General features: G+C 43.5%; 1 protein-coding gene across 1 annotated transcript in view; it reads left to right on the top strand.

The window, feature by feature from the left end:
- Positions 1-7,674: 7,674 nt before the first annotated feature.
- Positions 7,675-17,685, top strand: part of tp53i13 (tumor protein p53 inducible protein 13) — a 30,751-nt gene continuing 20,740 nt past the window's right edge. The window contains exons 1-4 of the mRNA XM_073053387.1: positions 7,675-7,942; positions 8,379-8,453; positions 9,002-9,037; positions 14,494-14,552. Of these exons, the coding sequence (XP_072909488.1) occupies positions 7,859-7,942; positions 8,379-8,453; positions 9,002-9,037; positions 14,494-14,552 (254 nt within the window). The 5' untranslated portion in view covers positions 7,675-7,858. The remainder of the gene's footprint in view (positions 7,943-8,378; positions 8,454-9,001; positions 9,038-14,493; positions 14,553-17,685) is intronic.

The raw sequence follows: 17,685 nt of genomic DNA on the forward strand, positions 1-17,685 counted from the left end.
AACCTCAACCTACATAGAAAACCTACAGTGCAATACAGGCACATCGGCCCACAATGCTGTGCTGAACATGTACTTACTTTAGAAATTACCTTGGGTAACCAAAGCCCTCTATTTTTCTAAGCTCCATGTACCTATCCAAAAGTCTCTTAAAAGACCCTGTCGTATCCACCTCCACCACCGTAGCCGGCAGCCCATTCCACACACTCACCACTCTCTGCGTAAAAAACTTACCCCTGACATCTCCTCTGTACCTACTTCCAAGCACCTTAAAATGGTGCCCTCTCGTGCTAGTCATTTCAGCCCTGGGAAAAAGCCTCTGACTATCCACACGATCAATGCCTCTCATCATCTTATACACCTAATCTAATCACGGGACAATTTACAATGACCAATTAACCCACATGACACGTCTTTGGACTGTGGGAGGAAACTGAAGCACTCAGAAAAAACTCACATTATCCATGGGACGGACATATAAAAACTCCTTACAGGGGATTCTGGGGTTGAACTCTGAACTCTGATGCCCCCAGCTGTAATAACGTTGCGCTAACCACTATGTTACCATGGTGCCCACTTCTACCTATATTTAGCTCTTTGAGTTCAGTCTTTACATTTTTGCAGAAACCACCCCCCAACACTTTCCAAATTCCATGTGTTTTAGAGTCATAGAACACTAGAGCACAGAAAGAGGACATTTGGCCCATCTAGTTCATGTCAAACTATTATTAGAGTCATAGAGTCATAGAAAAGTACAGCACAGAATCAGACCCTTTAGCCCATCTAGTCTGAGCTGAACCATTTAAAGTGCTAATTCCCATCGACCACATTGGGACCATTGCCCTCCATACTCCTACCATCCATGTACCAATTTAAAATTCTCTTAGACATTGAAATTGAGCTTGCATGCACCACGTGCTAGCAGCTCGTTCCACACTCTCACAATCCTCTGAGTGAGGAAGTTTCCCCTCATGTTCCCCCTTAAACTTCTCACCTTTCACCCTTAACCCATGACCTCTGGGCCCAACCTCAGAGGGAAAAGCCTGCTTGCATTTTCCCTATCTATACCCCTCATAATTTTGTATACCTCTAACAAATCTCCCCTCAATCTCCTACATTCCAAGGAATAAAGTCTTAACCTATCCAATCTTTCCATATAAATCAGGTCCGCCAGACCCAGCACCATCCTTGTAAATTTTCTCTATCAACACACACAAAATGCTGGTGGAATGCAGCAGGCCAGGCAGCATCTAGAGGGAGAAGCGCTGTTGACATTTCGGGCCGAGACCCTTCGTCTGGAAATTTTCTCTATACTCTTTTAACCTTATTTACATTTTCCTGAAGATAGCTGTCCAAAACTGCACACAATACTCCAAATTAGGCCTCACCAATGTCTTATACAACTTCGACATAACATCCCATTGCCTGTAATATATACTTATGAAGGCCAATGTGCCAAAAGCTTTCTTTACGACCCTATCAACAGGTGATGCCATTTTCTATGAATTACGGACCTATATTCCCAGATCCCTTTGTTCTACTGCGCTCCTCAGTGCCCTACCATTCCCTGTGTAAGACCTGCCCTGGTTGTTCCTACCAAACTGTATCGCCTCGCACTTGACTGCATTAAATTCAGCTATTTTTCAGCCCATTTTTCCTGCTGGCCCAGATCCCACTGCAAGTTACTATAGTCTTCCTTGCTGTCCACTACACCCCCAATCTTGGTGTCATCCTCAAATTTGCTGGTCCAATTAACCTCATTATCATCCAGATCATTGATATAGATGACAAATAAGAATGAACACAGCACCGATCCCTGTGGCTCTCCACTAGTCACAGACCTTCCATCAGAAAGGCAACCATCTACTATCACTCTCGGGTTTCTCCCACAAAGCCAGTGTCTAATCCAATTTACTAGAATGCTGAACAACTGAAACTTCTTGACCAACCTCCCACGCTGGATCTTCTCAAACTCCTTGCTGAAGTCCATGTAGACACCATCCATTACCTTGGCTTCATCAACTTTCCTGGTAACTTCCTCGTAAAATTCTATAAGATTTTTTAGACATGACCTACTATGCACAAAGCCAATCTGACTATTCTTAAGTAGTCCATGTCTATCCGAATACTCATAGATCTGGTCTCTTAGAATATCATCCAATACTGTAACTTTCCCACTACTGATATCAGGCTCACTGACCAATAATTTCCTGGTTTATTTTTAGAGCTTTTTTTAAACAGCGGAACAGCCTTGGCCATTTGCAGGTCGATGGGGCTATTCTGCCTAATCCCATCAACCTGACCTGGACCACAGCCCTCCAGATTTCTCATAAGTGTCGAAATCAAACCCTCACCCATCACTTCTGCTGAGGGCTCATTCCACCCTCTCCCCACCCTCTGAATAAAAATGTTCCCGCTCATGTTCCCTTTAAATAGTTCACCTTTCATCCTTAACCCATGACCTTTAGTTCTAGTCCCACCCACCCTGTTTGCATTCACCCTATTAATACTCCTCCTAATTCTGTAGAAGTCGCAGACCTTATCGGCAGGAGAAATGTTTCAAGGAAATCAAACAATCTTCTGGAGGATCTCAGCAGGTGGAGAATCATGTGTAGGGACCGGAACTATTGACAGAAAGCCCACACCAGGACTGAGAGCGGAGAGGGAAGATAACTGGTAGAAAGAGAGGGTGATTTGTGGACTGAGGAGGGGTGACGGCAGACCATCTTACTGTCCACAAAGAGAAGAGCAACTGTCAATTGTTCCTGTGAAGTGTGTCGAGATATTTCTCTAATAAAGGAGCTATTTTTGTGAAGGCTGCTCTTGCACCGATGTTCAAATGGTGTCAGTGTGACAATCCGGTTCAAAATGGGGGCTGAACATTACAATGAAAAAGCACGATAGTCTGGTGGAATTTACAAAGTTAGCACCAGCATTCCTGTTGCCTTATCCAATTCATCTAACAGTACACATAGAATGTGAAGAGAATTCAGTACGCTCACGCTGTAACGCTTTGTTAGCACATTCTTTTTACCAGCGTATCTATGGCATAAACTGGCTTGATGTTTGGTGTCATCTCTCTTATCCCTGTGTTCTTCCTGGCAGCTTCTGGAAAAATGCACAACACAATAGATCAACAAGATCCTTTTCTCCAAGGGGAAATCTTGCCTGAAAAAAATCTGTTGGAATTCTTCGAGGAAATAACAAGTAGGATAGACAAAGGGAAGTCAGTGGATATTGTTTATTTGGATTTTCAGAAGGGTTTTAACAAGGTGCTGTACATGAAACTGCCAAACTAGATAAAAGACCATGGTATTAAACTAAAGATACCAGCAATGACAGAAGATTGGCTGACTGGCAGATGGCAAAGATTGGGAATTTATAAAGGGGGGGGGGTGCCTTTTCTGGTTTGCTGCCAGTGACTAGTTGGTGTTGGTCCATTGCTTTTCACATTACACATCAATGATTTGGGTGACGGAGTTGATGGCTTTGTGGCCAAGTTTTCAGACATACAAAGGGAGGTGAGGTGGCAGGTGTGCTGCACTGGAGGACTTGGACAGATCGGGAGAATGGGCAAAGAAGTGGCAGGTGGAATACAGTGTCGGGAAGTGTATGGACGTGTACTTTGGCGGAGGGAATAAAGGCATCTATAATTTCCAAAATGGGATTCAAATTCAGAAATTGGAAGTACGACGGGAGTCCTAGTGCAGGAGGTTTACAAGGACGTCCCTGGGGTTAATGTGTGAGGAGTGTTTGACTTGATCTGTACTTGCTGGAGTGTGGGGGGGCCATTGAAAGGCCTGGACCGAGTGGCTGTGCAGACGATGTTTCATATAGTGGGTCTAGAGGGAAAGCCTCAGAATAGAGAGACATCCATTTAGAACAGAGATAAGGAAGAATTTCTTTAGCCTGCAGATGTAGAATCTGTGGGATTTATTGTCATAAATCGCTGTGGATGTCAAATCATTAGGTATACTTAAAGTGGAAGTTGATAAGTACTTAATTCATGAGGGTGTCAAAGGTTATGGGGAGAACGGGTTGAGGGGGGAAATTAAGTCAGCCATGATTGAATGGCGGAGCAGTCTCGATGGGCCGAATGGCCGAATTCTGCTCGGCTGTCGTTTAATGGAGGAGCAGGTGCAGCCTTCCCCTCTGGATTTGATGAGGAAGCTTTCCATTTCCCATCCATTGCAAAGCCTATTCCAGGCAATCAACATCAGAATCAGGTTTAATATCACTGGCACATGTTGTGAAATTTGTTGTCTTTGTGCCAGCAGTACACAGCAATACATAAAAAAACTGAATTACAGTAAGTATATATAAATGTATATATTCATCTTCTTGGTCTCCATTGGTTGGAATTGACCATGGATATTGCGACCTAGCTGTCTAGGTTTGAAAGCCTGGGTTGTACGATATGGCAGATCAGGCAGCATCAGTGAGGAGAAAAAAACTGAGTTAATAAGTAAAGTAAATTTATTGCTACCGAAGACGTGCAACAGTTTACTGGTGGTTTGAATTCGATTAAAAACTTTACCAATGACACTCTTTTTGAAGTCAGTTGTGGTAAACTATCGGTACAAGCAATGACGGGGTGAGTGGGGGCAAAGGGAATTTGAGAGATGTGCCCTGCTGGTGCAGCGCAAAATCGTTGCACTTGGAGTTGGAGCCGTGCTGGTTGGAGTGGATGACTTGAAGGGGAGAAGATAGGACGGAGGAGTTCTGATGCCCACCAAGTAACCTGGATGCAAGGGTGGACTGCTGTGATTTGGAGAGGTCGAGAACGGCTTCTTCAGCAGTGAAACTGTTGTGAACTACATATACCTGTCTGGACACGCCCCCTGCTGACTGCGCGTGTGGCTACTCCCACTGACCGTGGCTCCTCCCATGGACCCCGGTATAAAGGCGATTGAGGCCTGAGCCCTGCCCTCAGTCTCCAGGATGTAGTATGGTGGTCAACTACTGCTTGTTCTTTCTTCCAGTCAATAAAAGCCGATATCTCGCCTTCACGTCTCAGAGAGAGTTATTGATGGTGCATCAGAAACCTAGGCCCAGAATGATTCATGGCGGGCGGGGGCCTGGGTCCCAGTGTGACGTTTGGGCAATATAAACACCGGTCCAGATAGTGTGGGGGATCCTCTCTCTGTGACTCTGAGGCTGTGAGTCTGCCTCCCGCTGCTGTGCTTCGTATCTGTGAATTTCCCTGCTAATATGACAAATTGAATATGGAGGCTTTGGGCCTACTCGGGCTGCTCCAGGGATTTAGATCTAAGGGCTCAATTTGTTTCGGAATGCTGTTGTTGCTGCTCCCTTCCATTGTTTGAATGATTTTGTTTTGATGACTTTTTCTCTTCTCTGTGGACACTGGGGATCAGTCTTATTTTTAAAAATTAGGTTCTTTTGGGTTCCTTGCCATGCGACGGCCTCTTTAGCAAACGACTCTCAAGGTAGTATAATCTGTGCACTCGCTGAAAATAAATAAAATAAAACTGTGTGTAAGCAAAGATGGACAAACAACCAATATGCAAAAGGCAAATTGTGCAAATAAAAGATAAATAACACTGAGAACATCAGTTCACTCGTGAATTGTGGTGTCCTGGAAGTGAATACGTATATAGCTGGTGGGATCAGTTGCTCATTCCAGGAGGCTGACGATTGTATGGTAATAACCATTCTTGAACATGGTGGCGTGGGACCTAAGGCTCCTGTACCCTCTGCCCAATGTTATCAGTGAGAAGAGAGTAAGGCCTGGATGGTGGGGGTCTTTGACGATGGATTCTGCTGTCTTGGGACAGTTTTCGATGTGAATGTGCGCAGCAGTGGGGAGGGCTTTTCCTGTGATAGACTGGGCTGAATGCACTACTTTCTGTAGGCTATGTAATATTACAGATGAGAAACAAACCAGCTCTGATACAAAACTTTTGCACCTCCCTTTGTCTTAGACCATAAGACATGGGAGCAGAATTAGGCCATTTGGCCCATCGAGTTTGCTCCGCCATTTCATCATGGCTGATCTATTTCCCTTTCATCCTCATTCTTCTGCCTTCTCCCCATCACGCCCTGACTAATCAAGAATCTATCTACCTCTGCCTTATAAGTACAACCAATGACTCGGCCTCCACAGCCACTTGTGGCAAAGAACTCCACAAATTCACAAAGCACAGGCTAAATAAATTCCTCCTCATTTCTGTTCTAAATGGACATCTCAGTCCCAGAGCCATCAATCGCTCCTCATTCTCTTTCATTCAGAATTATTCTTGAGAACCTCCTCTGAGCCCCTCTAACTAGTCTTCTCTCTAAATATTCTCATTAATCCATCAACAAGATTATGGTCTTAGGGCTTCAAAGGACAGCTTCTACAAGCAGCACACACAGAACTGTGCAAAAGTCTTAGGCACATATATGTAGCTAGGGAGACTAAGACTTTTGCACAGTACTGTAGTAATTTTATGTATTGCACTGTAAAAACAAAAACCATGGCATATGTGAGTGATGATAAACCTGATTCTGATATGGGTCTCTATTGTGGACTGAGAGTGGGAAGGGGGCAGGGAGAGGGGGGATCATGGTTGGGAAAAGGGGAAGGGAGAGGAGAAGGAGTGGGAAACACCAGAGAGACATTCAGTAATGATCAATAAACCGATTGTCTGGAATCAAGTGACCTTGCCTGGTGTTTCGGTGCTGCGTTTGTCTACGCCCTGCTACCTCCCACCCCAGCACTCCTTCTGTGACACTCCTCTCTTGCAGTGCTCTACCCTCGCCTCCTAACTCCGCCAGATGATTTACAAACTTACTCTCTGATCCGTGTTTACAAATACAGTACTGTGCAAAAGTCTTAGGCACCTTAGCTGCACTTATGTGCCTACAACCTTTGCACAGTACTGCAGTTGTGGCAAATCTGGCTCAACTTTATTGTGCACATTCCCATCTAGGCTCCCCAGATCCTACTACTCAGCTCCACATTCAGGACAAGTTATAGCAGACAATTACCATAACAACTAGCACTTTCAAATGTGGAAGGAAACCCACACAGCCATAGAAAGAACGTGCAAACTCCGCAGACTTAGAGTTGGACCCAGGTTAGTGGAGATATGAGACTGCGATTTGACTAGCTCAGAGTAACACTACACAAAATTCTGGAGGAACTCAGCATCTATGGAGAGAATAAACAGTCAACATTTCAGGCTGAGACCTTCATTCAGACTGGCTGCTTGCAGGGAGACAAATCTCAAGGTTTTAGAGTATACTAGGGGCGTTGGAAAGCGGATAGGCCGTGTTCATAGACAATGTTCCATGCCATAAATAAAGACCCGGCAGATGTTACCTGTCGTATTTGTATTTTCCTTATTCGGTGTGCTCTGCTATTTCATTTTAAACGCACTGTTTCGTTAACTTGAGTTGGATAACTCTTAAATTACGATTGTTATTCTTCTGTCGTTAGTGGCAACAATCAAAGTAAAATTGAAAGTGTAAGTATTCTAGAGTAAAGCAGCACAGTCAATTATATTTAATTCACTAGTAAAAAGACATCGAACTGTGACTGAGTGGAAGAGAACGTGTGACACTGTGGGAACACCATCGCGGGTGGGACTGACTTGTCACATTCGAAGTATCAGTTTCCAGCAAAGTCTTCGCGTTCTATTGCCCCGCCCACCTTCCAAGTTTAATCCAATCACATCGCGAGGGAGGCGGCGGCTTCGCCCCCAGAGCCCGGAGTGCGGGGCAGGAGCCGGGCTGCGGCTCCGTGATGGCCGCGTCTCGGATGCAGCCGGCGGTCCCGGGGAGTTCGCAGCCCGATGTCTGGCGGGTCCGCCCGGCGCGGCTGTAGCGGCGGGGTCGGTCGGTCGGGTCGCTTCGCTTCATGGAGGCCGATCCCGGAGTGGGGCTGCTGCTGCTCCTGTGCGCGCTGCTGGCGGAGGCGAGGGAGCGATGTGATAACGGCAAGGTTGGTGGCGAAAACACGGCTCGTCGCAGTCCTGATACTCGCTTGCATTAATGAACTCCTTGAAAACTTGTAGCTTTGCCGTAGTTGCTGCAAAACAAAACGGTATAAGGTGCATGAAGGCGGTATCGTTACATGGAAATCTCGAGCGTTCACGTTCATTACCTTTCTGGGGAAAGCCGTGGCCTTGTGAGGCTGCGCCGGCCTATGTGGCGGGAATATTGTGAAGTCCAGACTACTGGATATAATGCTTCCCTGTGGCCCAACTGGTTGTTTGATAAATGTTTATCACATCTTCTTTGCTCTTGTATTCTCTACCCCTATTGGGATCCCTCCTGCTCTTAACCATCTTCGTACCTGGTCTCTCAATTTCAGTGAACTATGTACGTGTCCCAGATCATCTCTCCTCCTGCTTATGATCGCTTTTCCTTTTTTTTAGTTTAAGCTGCAAATGGATTTGCCACCAATCGAAGAGTTGGGCTGTCCTGAACCTGTCTGGCCACTTCCCGAACTGGTAACTTGTAAACTTTTAGCTTTTCGGGCTTGCCTTTGTAGAAAGTCTCTCTGTATTAAGGTGACTGGCACTTTGTGCTCTTGCTGGTGTTGACTTAATGCTCCGTACTGAAATCGGTATTGGGTGTAGACAAAAGCTAATTCAATAATTAGTTACTGATCAGGAAGTACAAGGCTGGTGCTAATATTCAAAGTTCAAAGTATGTGTATGTCACCATGTGCTATCCTGAGATTCGTGTTCTTACAGCCATTTGCAGAACAAAGATACAACAATTAATGGGGAAAAAACTACATAAAATAACTAACAATTAATGTGCAAAAGGCAAACGGTGCAAATAAGAAAGTGAATAATACAACGAGTTGTAGATGTTGGACTTTAGTGAAGCTGTACAATTTTTGTGTTGAGAAATGGCTGCATCTGTTTGATGACCTTGTGTCACTATAGTTACAACTGGTATGTAGAAAACAACGTACAGTAATTTAAATTGTTTTCTTGCTGACTGGATTTAAATGATTTGTCTGTTTCACATTTTGTCTTTCATCTATCAGGTCATTCCAAGTCTGGCCAAGGTGTATCCTGAGCAGGTATGATTGATGGACCAATTGTATCTATCACAGTTTAGCCTGCATTATTGTAACAATTTGCAAATCTTATTCTTTACTGTTAATCTGTCAAGTTGCAGATCTGCATATTAATTGACTTTATGATAAATCTAGATGAGATTTAAAGAAAAGATCGTAGAAACATAGGAACCCTACAGCACTATAAACCTACAAACTCCACTGGTCACCGACCTCCATATAGAATATGACTCATCTACAACCACTCTTTGCCTTTTGTGGGCAAGCCAGTTCTGGATCCACAAAGCAATGCCCCCTTGGATCCCATGCCTCCTTACTTTCTCAATAAACCTTTCATGGGGCACCTTATCAAATGCCTAGCTGAAATCCATATAGACTACATCTACTGCTCTTCCTTCATCAATGTGTTTAGTCACATCCTCAAAAAATTCAATCAGGCTCGTAAGGCACGACCTACCCTTGACAAAGCTATGCTGACTATCCCTAATCATATTATACTTCTCCAAATATTTATAAATCCTGCCTCTCAGGATCTTCTCCATCAACTTACCAACCACTGAGGTAAGACTCACTGGTCTATAATTTCCTGGGCTAACTCTACTCCCTTTCTTGAATAAAGGAACAACATTCGCAACCCTCCAATCCTCTGGAACCTCTCTCATCCCCATTGATGATGCAAAGATCATCACCAGAAGCTCAGCAATCTCCTCCCTCACCTCCCACAGTAGCCCGCGGTACATCTCATCCGGTCCTGGCAACTTATCCAACTTGATGCTTTCCAAAAGCTCCAGCACATCCTCTTTCTTAATATCTACATGCTCAAGCTTTTCAGTCTGCTGAAAGTTATCACTACAATCACCAAGATCCTTTTCCATAATGAATACTGAAGTAAAGTAAGTTAAGTACCTCTGTTATTTCCTCTGGTTCTATATGCTCTTTCCCACTGTCACACTTGGTAGGTCCTATTCTTTCACGTCTTATCCTCTTGTTCTTCACATACTTGTAGCCTGCCTTGGGGTTTTCCTTAAATCCTGTCTGCCAAGGCCTTCTCATGACCCCTACTGGCTCTCCTAATTTTCTTCTTAAGCTCTTTCCTATTAGCCTTATAATCTTCTAGATCTCTAACGTTACCTCGCTCTCTGAACCTTTTGTAAACTTCTCTTCTTGACTAGATTTATTACAGCCTTTGTACACCACGGTTCCTGTACCCTACCATAACTTCCCTGTCTCATTGGAAAGTACCTATACAGTTTTGTATGAAACGTAAGTGGAATGTGTCGTTTAAAACTGTCATTTTAAAAAGACCATAGTGTCAGTAACGTCTGGTATAGCAATGAAGTGAAAAAAACAACTTCTGATTTTTGGCTCAACTATTAGTTTGGTCTTAACAAAAATGAAAGCTTTGTGAATTTCCTCACAATCTTGTTAGCTTGCCAGGTGGAAAACTGAGTGAAGACCTGATTAGGCTTGTCTGTGATGTCCTTAAGTTGAATCATGTGTAGCCCTGTGGTTGAAGAATGGCTAAATGTGCCGTGTGCCTATGTTTTGCTGGTACCTGCAGAACCACACGTAACAAAACTGACAAGTCATGTATAACTATATAATACAGGGAGCTTTCTATAGACTCATGTTCGGATTGACAATAAAGTGTTCCCCATTATTGGTTTACCCCATAATAATTGACACCTCTTGAATTGGAGAGAGGATGAGGGGAACTGTATTTTTTAAAAAAAAAAAGCAAGCTCTTTAACCTTAAGCAAACCAGTTGTTCTAAAGGTGTCTGCCTATTATGGGAATTTACAGAATCACGCTTGCACATATAGATCCTATGACTGAGTTTATTGCTTGTAAACCCTTTAGAACAGAGATGAGAAATTTCATTATCCAGAGGCTGGTGAATCTGTGGAATTCGTTGCTGCGGATGTCAGTGGAGACCAAGTCATAGGTTATATTTAGAGGAGGTTGATTGGTTCTTGGTTAGTAAAGGTGTCAAGGGTTATGGGGAGGAGGCAGGTTGTGGGGATAATAAATCAGCTGTGATTGAATGCTGGAGCAGGTTTGATGGGTTGAATGGCCCAATTCTGCACCTATGTCTTACGGAATTTTCCATGTTACTAATTTTGCGATTTTTAGTTCAGTTGTTACAGGATTGACTTGTACTGTGCTTCAAATGGGGAAACCTATTGTGAAGTTCGCATTCTAAGTGTTTAAAGGGCTGGTGTCTGCATCAAGTAAATTAATCTGATATGATTTTGAGAAGTGTTCTTGTCTTAATGTTGGGATGCAGCATTCCTGAGGTCTAAGTCATCTCAATTTGTAGAATGTGGCACATCATAAATGCATAGCTAACAAGGAGAACCTGTTCCCATTTTTGCCTATGGTATTTTTATTTACTCGTAGCATGAAATCAAACACTTCTGCAGCCTTTAAGCAGTTGGCCTGTTCAATTTGATTTCCACTTTTGATACGAGGGGGATTGGTTTCTTGCAGTTGTGACCTCAGTTGGTTGAATACAATATTAGCTGCAATGTGTGCTGGCTTTGTTAAAGTTTGGCTGCCACATAGTTTGCATTCACTGTGACAGAACTTGAGTTTGGGTGTGGATGATTGGCACAGGCTGCAAACTGCTTTGAGAAGAGCTGAGAGAATGTGTTCCGGCTCTGAAAGGTAGTTTGTGTACAGAATGTGCTCAAGCTGAAAATGTATGAATCCAGAATACTGAGAATGTGTCGACTAAATGTAAAGAAAACCATAAAAATATACAGAAGAACTATAAAACGGAACACGAGATTTTGCAGATGCTGGAAATCCAGAGAACCCACATAAAATGCTGGAGGAGCTCAGCAGGCCAGGCAGCATCTATAGAGAGGAATAAACAGCCAACGTTTCAGGTTGAGACCCTTCGTCAGGCTTGAGCATACAAAACTCAAGGTTATTTTGAAATAACAAATGAGGTGACCATAAGGGAAGATGGATGTCTTTCTCTTCAGCTATCTGCCCCTCCCCGCTGTTTATATCTGCACTCTCTCGCCCTTCTCCTTTAAATCCTGGCCCATACGTGGCGCTGCAAGCAACGTTATGTTGAAATTGCTAAGTTCCTGCACTGTTGCTATTCCCCTTTCACTTTCCACCCAACAACTGGAACCCAAAATAGAACAAAATGCTGGAAATAATCAGTAGGGCACATTGGTGCAAAGAGAAATGGCTGACATTTTGGATTAAAGTCATTTCATCTGCCCTGTTAATTCAACAATGACCCATGTTCTGTTTCAACCCCCCTCCCTGCACTGGGGGCTCATTTTGTGGCAGTGATCCGGTTTGTCATTCTTGGGCGCTCCCCGTCACAGAATCTTCCTGTCATGCAACGCACATCCAACCAAAACCTTCAATGACAAGTAAATCATTTGTAGTACACAGAAAGTGCTGCAGGTTCTACCAGCATTTTGTGTATGTGTGGCTCAAGATTTCCAGCATCTGCAGGATCCCTTCTGTTTAAATCATTTGCAATGACTTCATCCTTGCTCATTAAGCATCTAACTCGCCATCTTTTTGTAACTGTAAAATGGTCAGTGCTTTGGATTTGTTTGTCCACAACTCTCTGATTCTTCCCGCGATGTTGGTTTATGGTGTGTTAGTTTTTGAAGCAACTGAGCCATTGACCCATTTGGTTGGTGGGGAGCAAGTTCCTGATGGTATAAGGAGCACACTTAGTGGCTGCTTTATTAGGTACAGGCTGCTGTAGTCCATCCGCTCCAAGGTTTGACAAGTTGTGCGTTCAGAGATGTTCTTACGCACACCACTGTTGTAACGCGTAGATATTTGAGTTACTGTTGCCTTCTTGTCAGCTTGAACCAGTCTGGCCATTCTCTGACCTCTCATCTAAAAAGGCAGTTTTACGCCCCCCCCCCAACAGAATTGGATGTTTTTTTTGTGTGTGTGTGTGTTTTTTTTGCACTATTCTCTGTAAACTCTGTTTCGCATGAAAATCCCAGGAGGTCATCAGTTTCTGAAACCAGCAATCATTTCATGGTCAAAGTCACTTGGATCACATTTCTTCCCCATTCTGATGTTTGGAACCTCTTGACCGTGTCCGCATGCTTTTATGCACTGCGTTGCTGCCACGTGATTGGCTGTCAGATATTTGCATTAATGAGCAGGTGTACCTAATAAGGTGGCCACAGAGGACAGAGCACTACAGTGCAGTACAGGCCCTTCAGCCCACAATGTTGTGCTAACCTTGTAGCCTACCCAAAGATCAATCTTATTACAATGGATGGTGACTCTAAAGCAAGAAATTTAATGGGATGGATATTTGCACTGAGGAACTTGAGGAAGGAAAGGTGCAAAAATGGGTTTAGGAAGGTGAGTCTTGGCTTTCATGGTTTGAGTCCTGTTGGGATTCACTCTAGAACAAGCAGTTTCAGGTATGATCAGAAAACTTGATTGAATTAAAGCATACTCCATCCAAGAGATATACAACTATTAATGGAGGCTTTAAGCCTATATAACTTAGATGTGACTGTTGCACAGATGCAGAAAGCCAGTGTGCTCAACATCTGAGCCACTTGATATCAAAACCTGAGGAACAAACACAAGATGCTTGAACTCGGCAGGCCAGGCAGCATCTATGGGGATGAATGAACAATTGACGTTTCGGGCCGAGACCCTTCATGAGGACGTGCGTTCAAAGGTTCATTTATTTTCTAAGTATACAGCTCTGAAATTCTCCTCCAGATGGCCACGAAACCAAGAGAGAGAAGAATAGCAGCATAATCATCAACCCCCAATCCCTCCTCCCCGCACAAAAAACAAAAGTGGAACAGGGGCATTGACCCCTACCCCCAAAAATCGCCTTCCCCCACACAAAAAAAAACAAGAAAGAGCAGGCGAAAACAGAAAATATGTTTTTAAAAAGCTATAAGACTTGGGGGGGGGGGGGAGGGGAGTCTACAGTCCAAGTCCATATCCAAAACGCAGAAAACCTGGGTAATCTCCAGGCACAGCGGCAGTCTTTTCCCTCTGCGGCAACAGAATGATCCCACTAGTGATAGAAGACAGTCTCCCCTCTCCAGCAGCGATGAAAAGGAGGCGGCCAACGGTCACCTCCTGCATTTGCCTCGATGTTTCAATCTCCCTCTTGGAGACCGCAAGGGCTGAAACACCGGGCAATCTCCAAACTGCAAATCACAGGCTCCAACAATTACACAATCAGGTTCAAAATGAAAAAAAGAACAAAGACATGAAAGGGGTGAAATATATTGTTTCATGATCTATCCAGAAGTTGTCACCCAAAGGAGTGATGTACGCCGGCACCATCTTGACCGCAGGTATTCACGTTATCAAAACTGTTAACAGTTTTGTGATGGTCTGTGACGTAGGCTTTAGCTCAAAGTGGCTCTTTGGTGCTCTAAGGAAATGTGTGTTATCTTGACCCTGAGATGCTTTCTTCCTTTTTACAGGAAGCGATTCAAGTGTGTATGGACAAGCAGATTGTGTACAATGTGCGAATCCCAAACAGGTACTACATTAATGATGTGTTATTTTAAAAGGACTAGGAATTTTTAATTTCTGACTTCTTAAAATCACATTGAAGGTATGGTGCAGAATATTTCGGGCTTAATCTGTGTAACAACTGAACCTTGCAATGTAAGTGCAGAATCTACTGGTGTTTTAGAAGATTTGCATCTTGTATTGACCATTGAGATTAGACATAACTACTCGCTGCTTCGCTTGTCACTTACTTCGAGTAGTTTATCAGATTTGGTTAGCTAGGTATCACCTACTGGATACCAATACAATGTATAAACAATTTGGGTGATTATAGCAGGCACAGCAGCCATAGAGCGCATATTCTGCATGTTGATTGGAAATGAGTATGAAATGAAGTATAGCATTCTCCTGGTGTTACAATGGAGCATCCTTCTTAATCATGGTGACAAATCGAGAACTAATTGCCTGGTAGAGTAATGATAAAATACTGAAATAAAATAGAGTTGACTATTTGTTACATCCTTCACATACATGAGGAGTAAAAAATCTTTGTCTCTGTCTGAAGAAGCAATTTATAGTAATTTGTAACAAGTAGTATGCACAATAGGACAGTCAAGTACAATTGTGTCAATGTGAATTAAACAGTATGATGGAAGAAGCTGTCCTGAAGCCTGTTTGCTCCCGGCTTTTAAGCCATGGTAGCGTTTCCCAGATAGTAGTAGCTGGAACAATTTGTGGTTGGGGTGACTTCGGTCCTCAATGATCCTTTAGGCCCTTTTTACACACCTGTTTTTGTAAATGTCCTGAATACTGGGAAGTTCACAACTACAGATGCGCTGGGCTGTCTGCACCACTCTCTGCAGAGTCCTGTGATTGAGGGAAGTACAGTTCCCATACCAGTGGGGATGCTCTCAATTGTGCCCCTATAGAAAGTCCTTAAGATTTTGGGACTCTTGCCAACTTCTTCAACCGTCTTGAGGTGGAAGAGTTGCTGTTGTGCCTTTTTCACCACACAGCCAGTATATACAGACCATGTGAGGTCCTCAGTGATGTGTATACCGAGGAACTTAAAGCTGTTCACCCTCTCAATCCCAGATCCATTGATGTCAATAGGGGTTATCCCGTCTCTGTTCCTCCTGTAGTGCACAACCAGCTCCTTTGTTTTTGCGACATTGAGGGAGAGGTTGTTTTCTTGACACCACTGTGTCAGGGTGATGACTAATAAATATAAACAGTTTCTGATTTGAGGTGTGCATGCTGTCAAGTTGTCTTTTTGGTAGTTACTTGCTTCCTGTGACGCTGCTGGTACTTATGGCAGCAATGAAGGTTTCTTGTTCATTTCTGTTTCCGTAACTTTTTTTTTTGTTTTTTGACCAGTCAGGATTGTTAACCCTGAGCTGAACCCCTGAACCAGTGGACCACCCTTAGTCTGGCCTCTACCCTTTGACCTGTTTGGCATGGGTGACCCTACCAAAAGCCAAAGCATAAAGCTCTGATTCCAGCCAATGTAACTCTCCGGGTCGTTGAGACACACACCCCTCCAAACCCTATGAAAAGTTAATGGTTCTCTTGGAGGGTTTTTTTTGGTAGATAATTTGTAAAACGCAATGCAAGTTGAAGAATTCCCTATTGCACATTCATACTTAGTGAAAGTTAAACTTACATTGAGTAGAGATGTCTGTACTTGAAGTTAACTGCTTATGAGGATTTTTTCACAAAATAGTGTTGCCTTTCAGATTGTTCTCTTAACTTTCTAGTAATGTCACAGGTAATCATGTTTCATGTCTTGCGAGCAAAATTCTAAATCGATGGCAACAGTCAGGCCACGTCTAGAGAAGGGCAGCAAGTGACCCCAATTGTGATTTATTTGCCACTGGTAACCACAGTCATTGTCTTTATTAACGCTGGCTGGTTTTGAATGCTATAAGTAGCATGCTTAATCAATTTAGCTATAAAGTTTCAAGTGCTGTTGTTTTGTTGGGAAGCAGATAAGCGTAACTGTAGGGACACACTGACGTCAAGAAGCAGTTTGGACAAGTGTATTTTTTTGTTCATGCCCGACCACGTAGAGCAGAAGAGACTGGGGGTCGTATTAGTTTAATTTTTACTGCTTATTATAAAATCTCACTTTTGTACATGTTACCAAAATGAAGCAAATAACTAATTGGGAGATGATCTAAATTAACTAGTTTTCCTCATTTTGGGTCTTAGTTTAGTTGCAGTGTTACTTTGAACAATTTAGAGTGTGTATGTGTTTTTCCATGGGGTCTGAAGTAAAGATGTGGTATTCCACCGGACCTTGCCTCTGAGGAATATTATTCTCTTCCGTTCAGCCCACGATGACTATATTTTCATTTATTTACAGATAATAGACAGTAGGTGCAGGAGTAGGCCATTCGGCCCTTTAAGTCAGCACTGCCATTCAATCTGATCATGGCTGATCATCTACAATCAGTACTCCATTCCTGCCTTCTCCCTATATCCCTTGACTCCGCTATCTTTAAGAGCTCTATCTAACTCTTTCTTGAAAGCATCTGGAGAATTGGCTTCCACTGCCTTCTGAGGCAGGGCATTCCATAGATCCACAACTCTCTGGGTGGAAAAAGTTTTTCCTGAAATCTGTTCTAAATGGCAGCCTACCCCTTATTCTTAAACTGTGGCCTCTGGTTCCAGACTCCCCCCAACATCGGAAACATGTTTCCTGCCTCTAGCATGTCCAATCCCATATACCTAATCTTATGTTTCAATCAGATCCCCTCTCATCCTTCTAAATTCCAGTGTATACAAGCCCCGTTGCTCCAATCTTCCAACATATGACAGTCCCGCCATCCCAGGAATCAACCTCGTGAACCTACGCTGCACTCACTCAATAGCAAGAATGTCCTTCCTCAAATTTGGAGACCAAAACTGAACACAATACTCCAGGTGTGGTCTCACCAGCGCCCTGTACAACTGCAGAAGGACCTCTTTGCTCCTATACTCAACTCAACTCCCCTTGTTATGAAGGCCAACATAACATAGCTTTCCTCACTGCCTGCTGTACCTGCAGACTTACTTTCAGCGATTGATGTACAAGAACACCTAGATCTCGTTGTACTTCCCCTTTTCATATCTTGACACCATTCAGATAGTAATCTGCTTGCAGCATGGTAGAGGCCCTT

Source organism: Hemitrygon akajei, chromosome 8 (assembly GCF_048418815.1).
Source record: "Hemitrygon akajei chromosome 8, sHemAka1.3, whole genome shotgun sequence".
NCBI lineage: Eukaryota > Metazoa > Chordata > Chondrichthyes > Myliobatiformes > Dasyatidae > Hemitrygon > Hemitrygon akajei.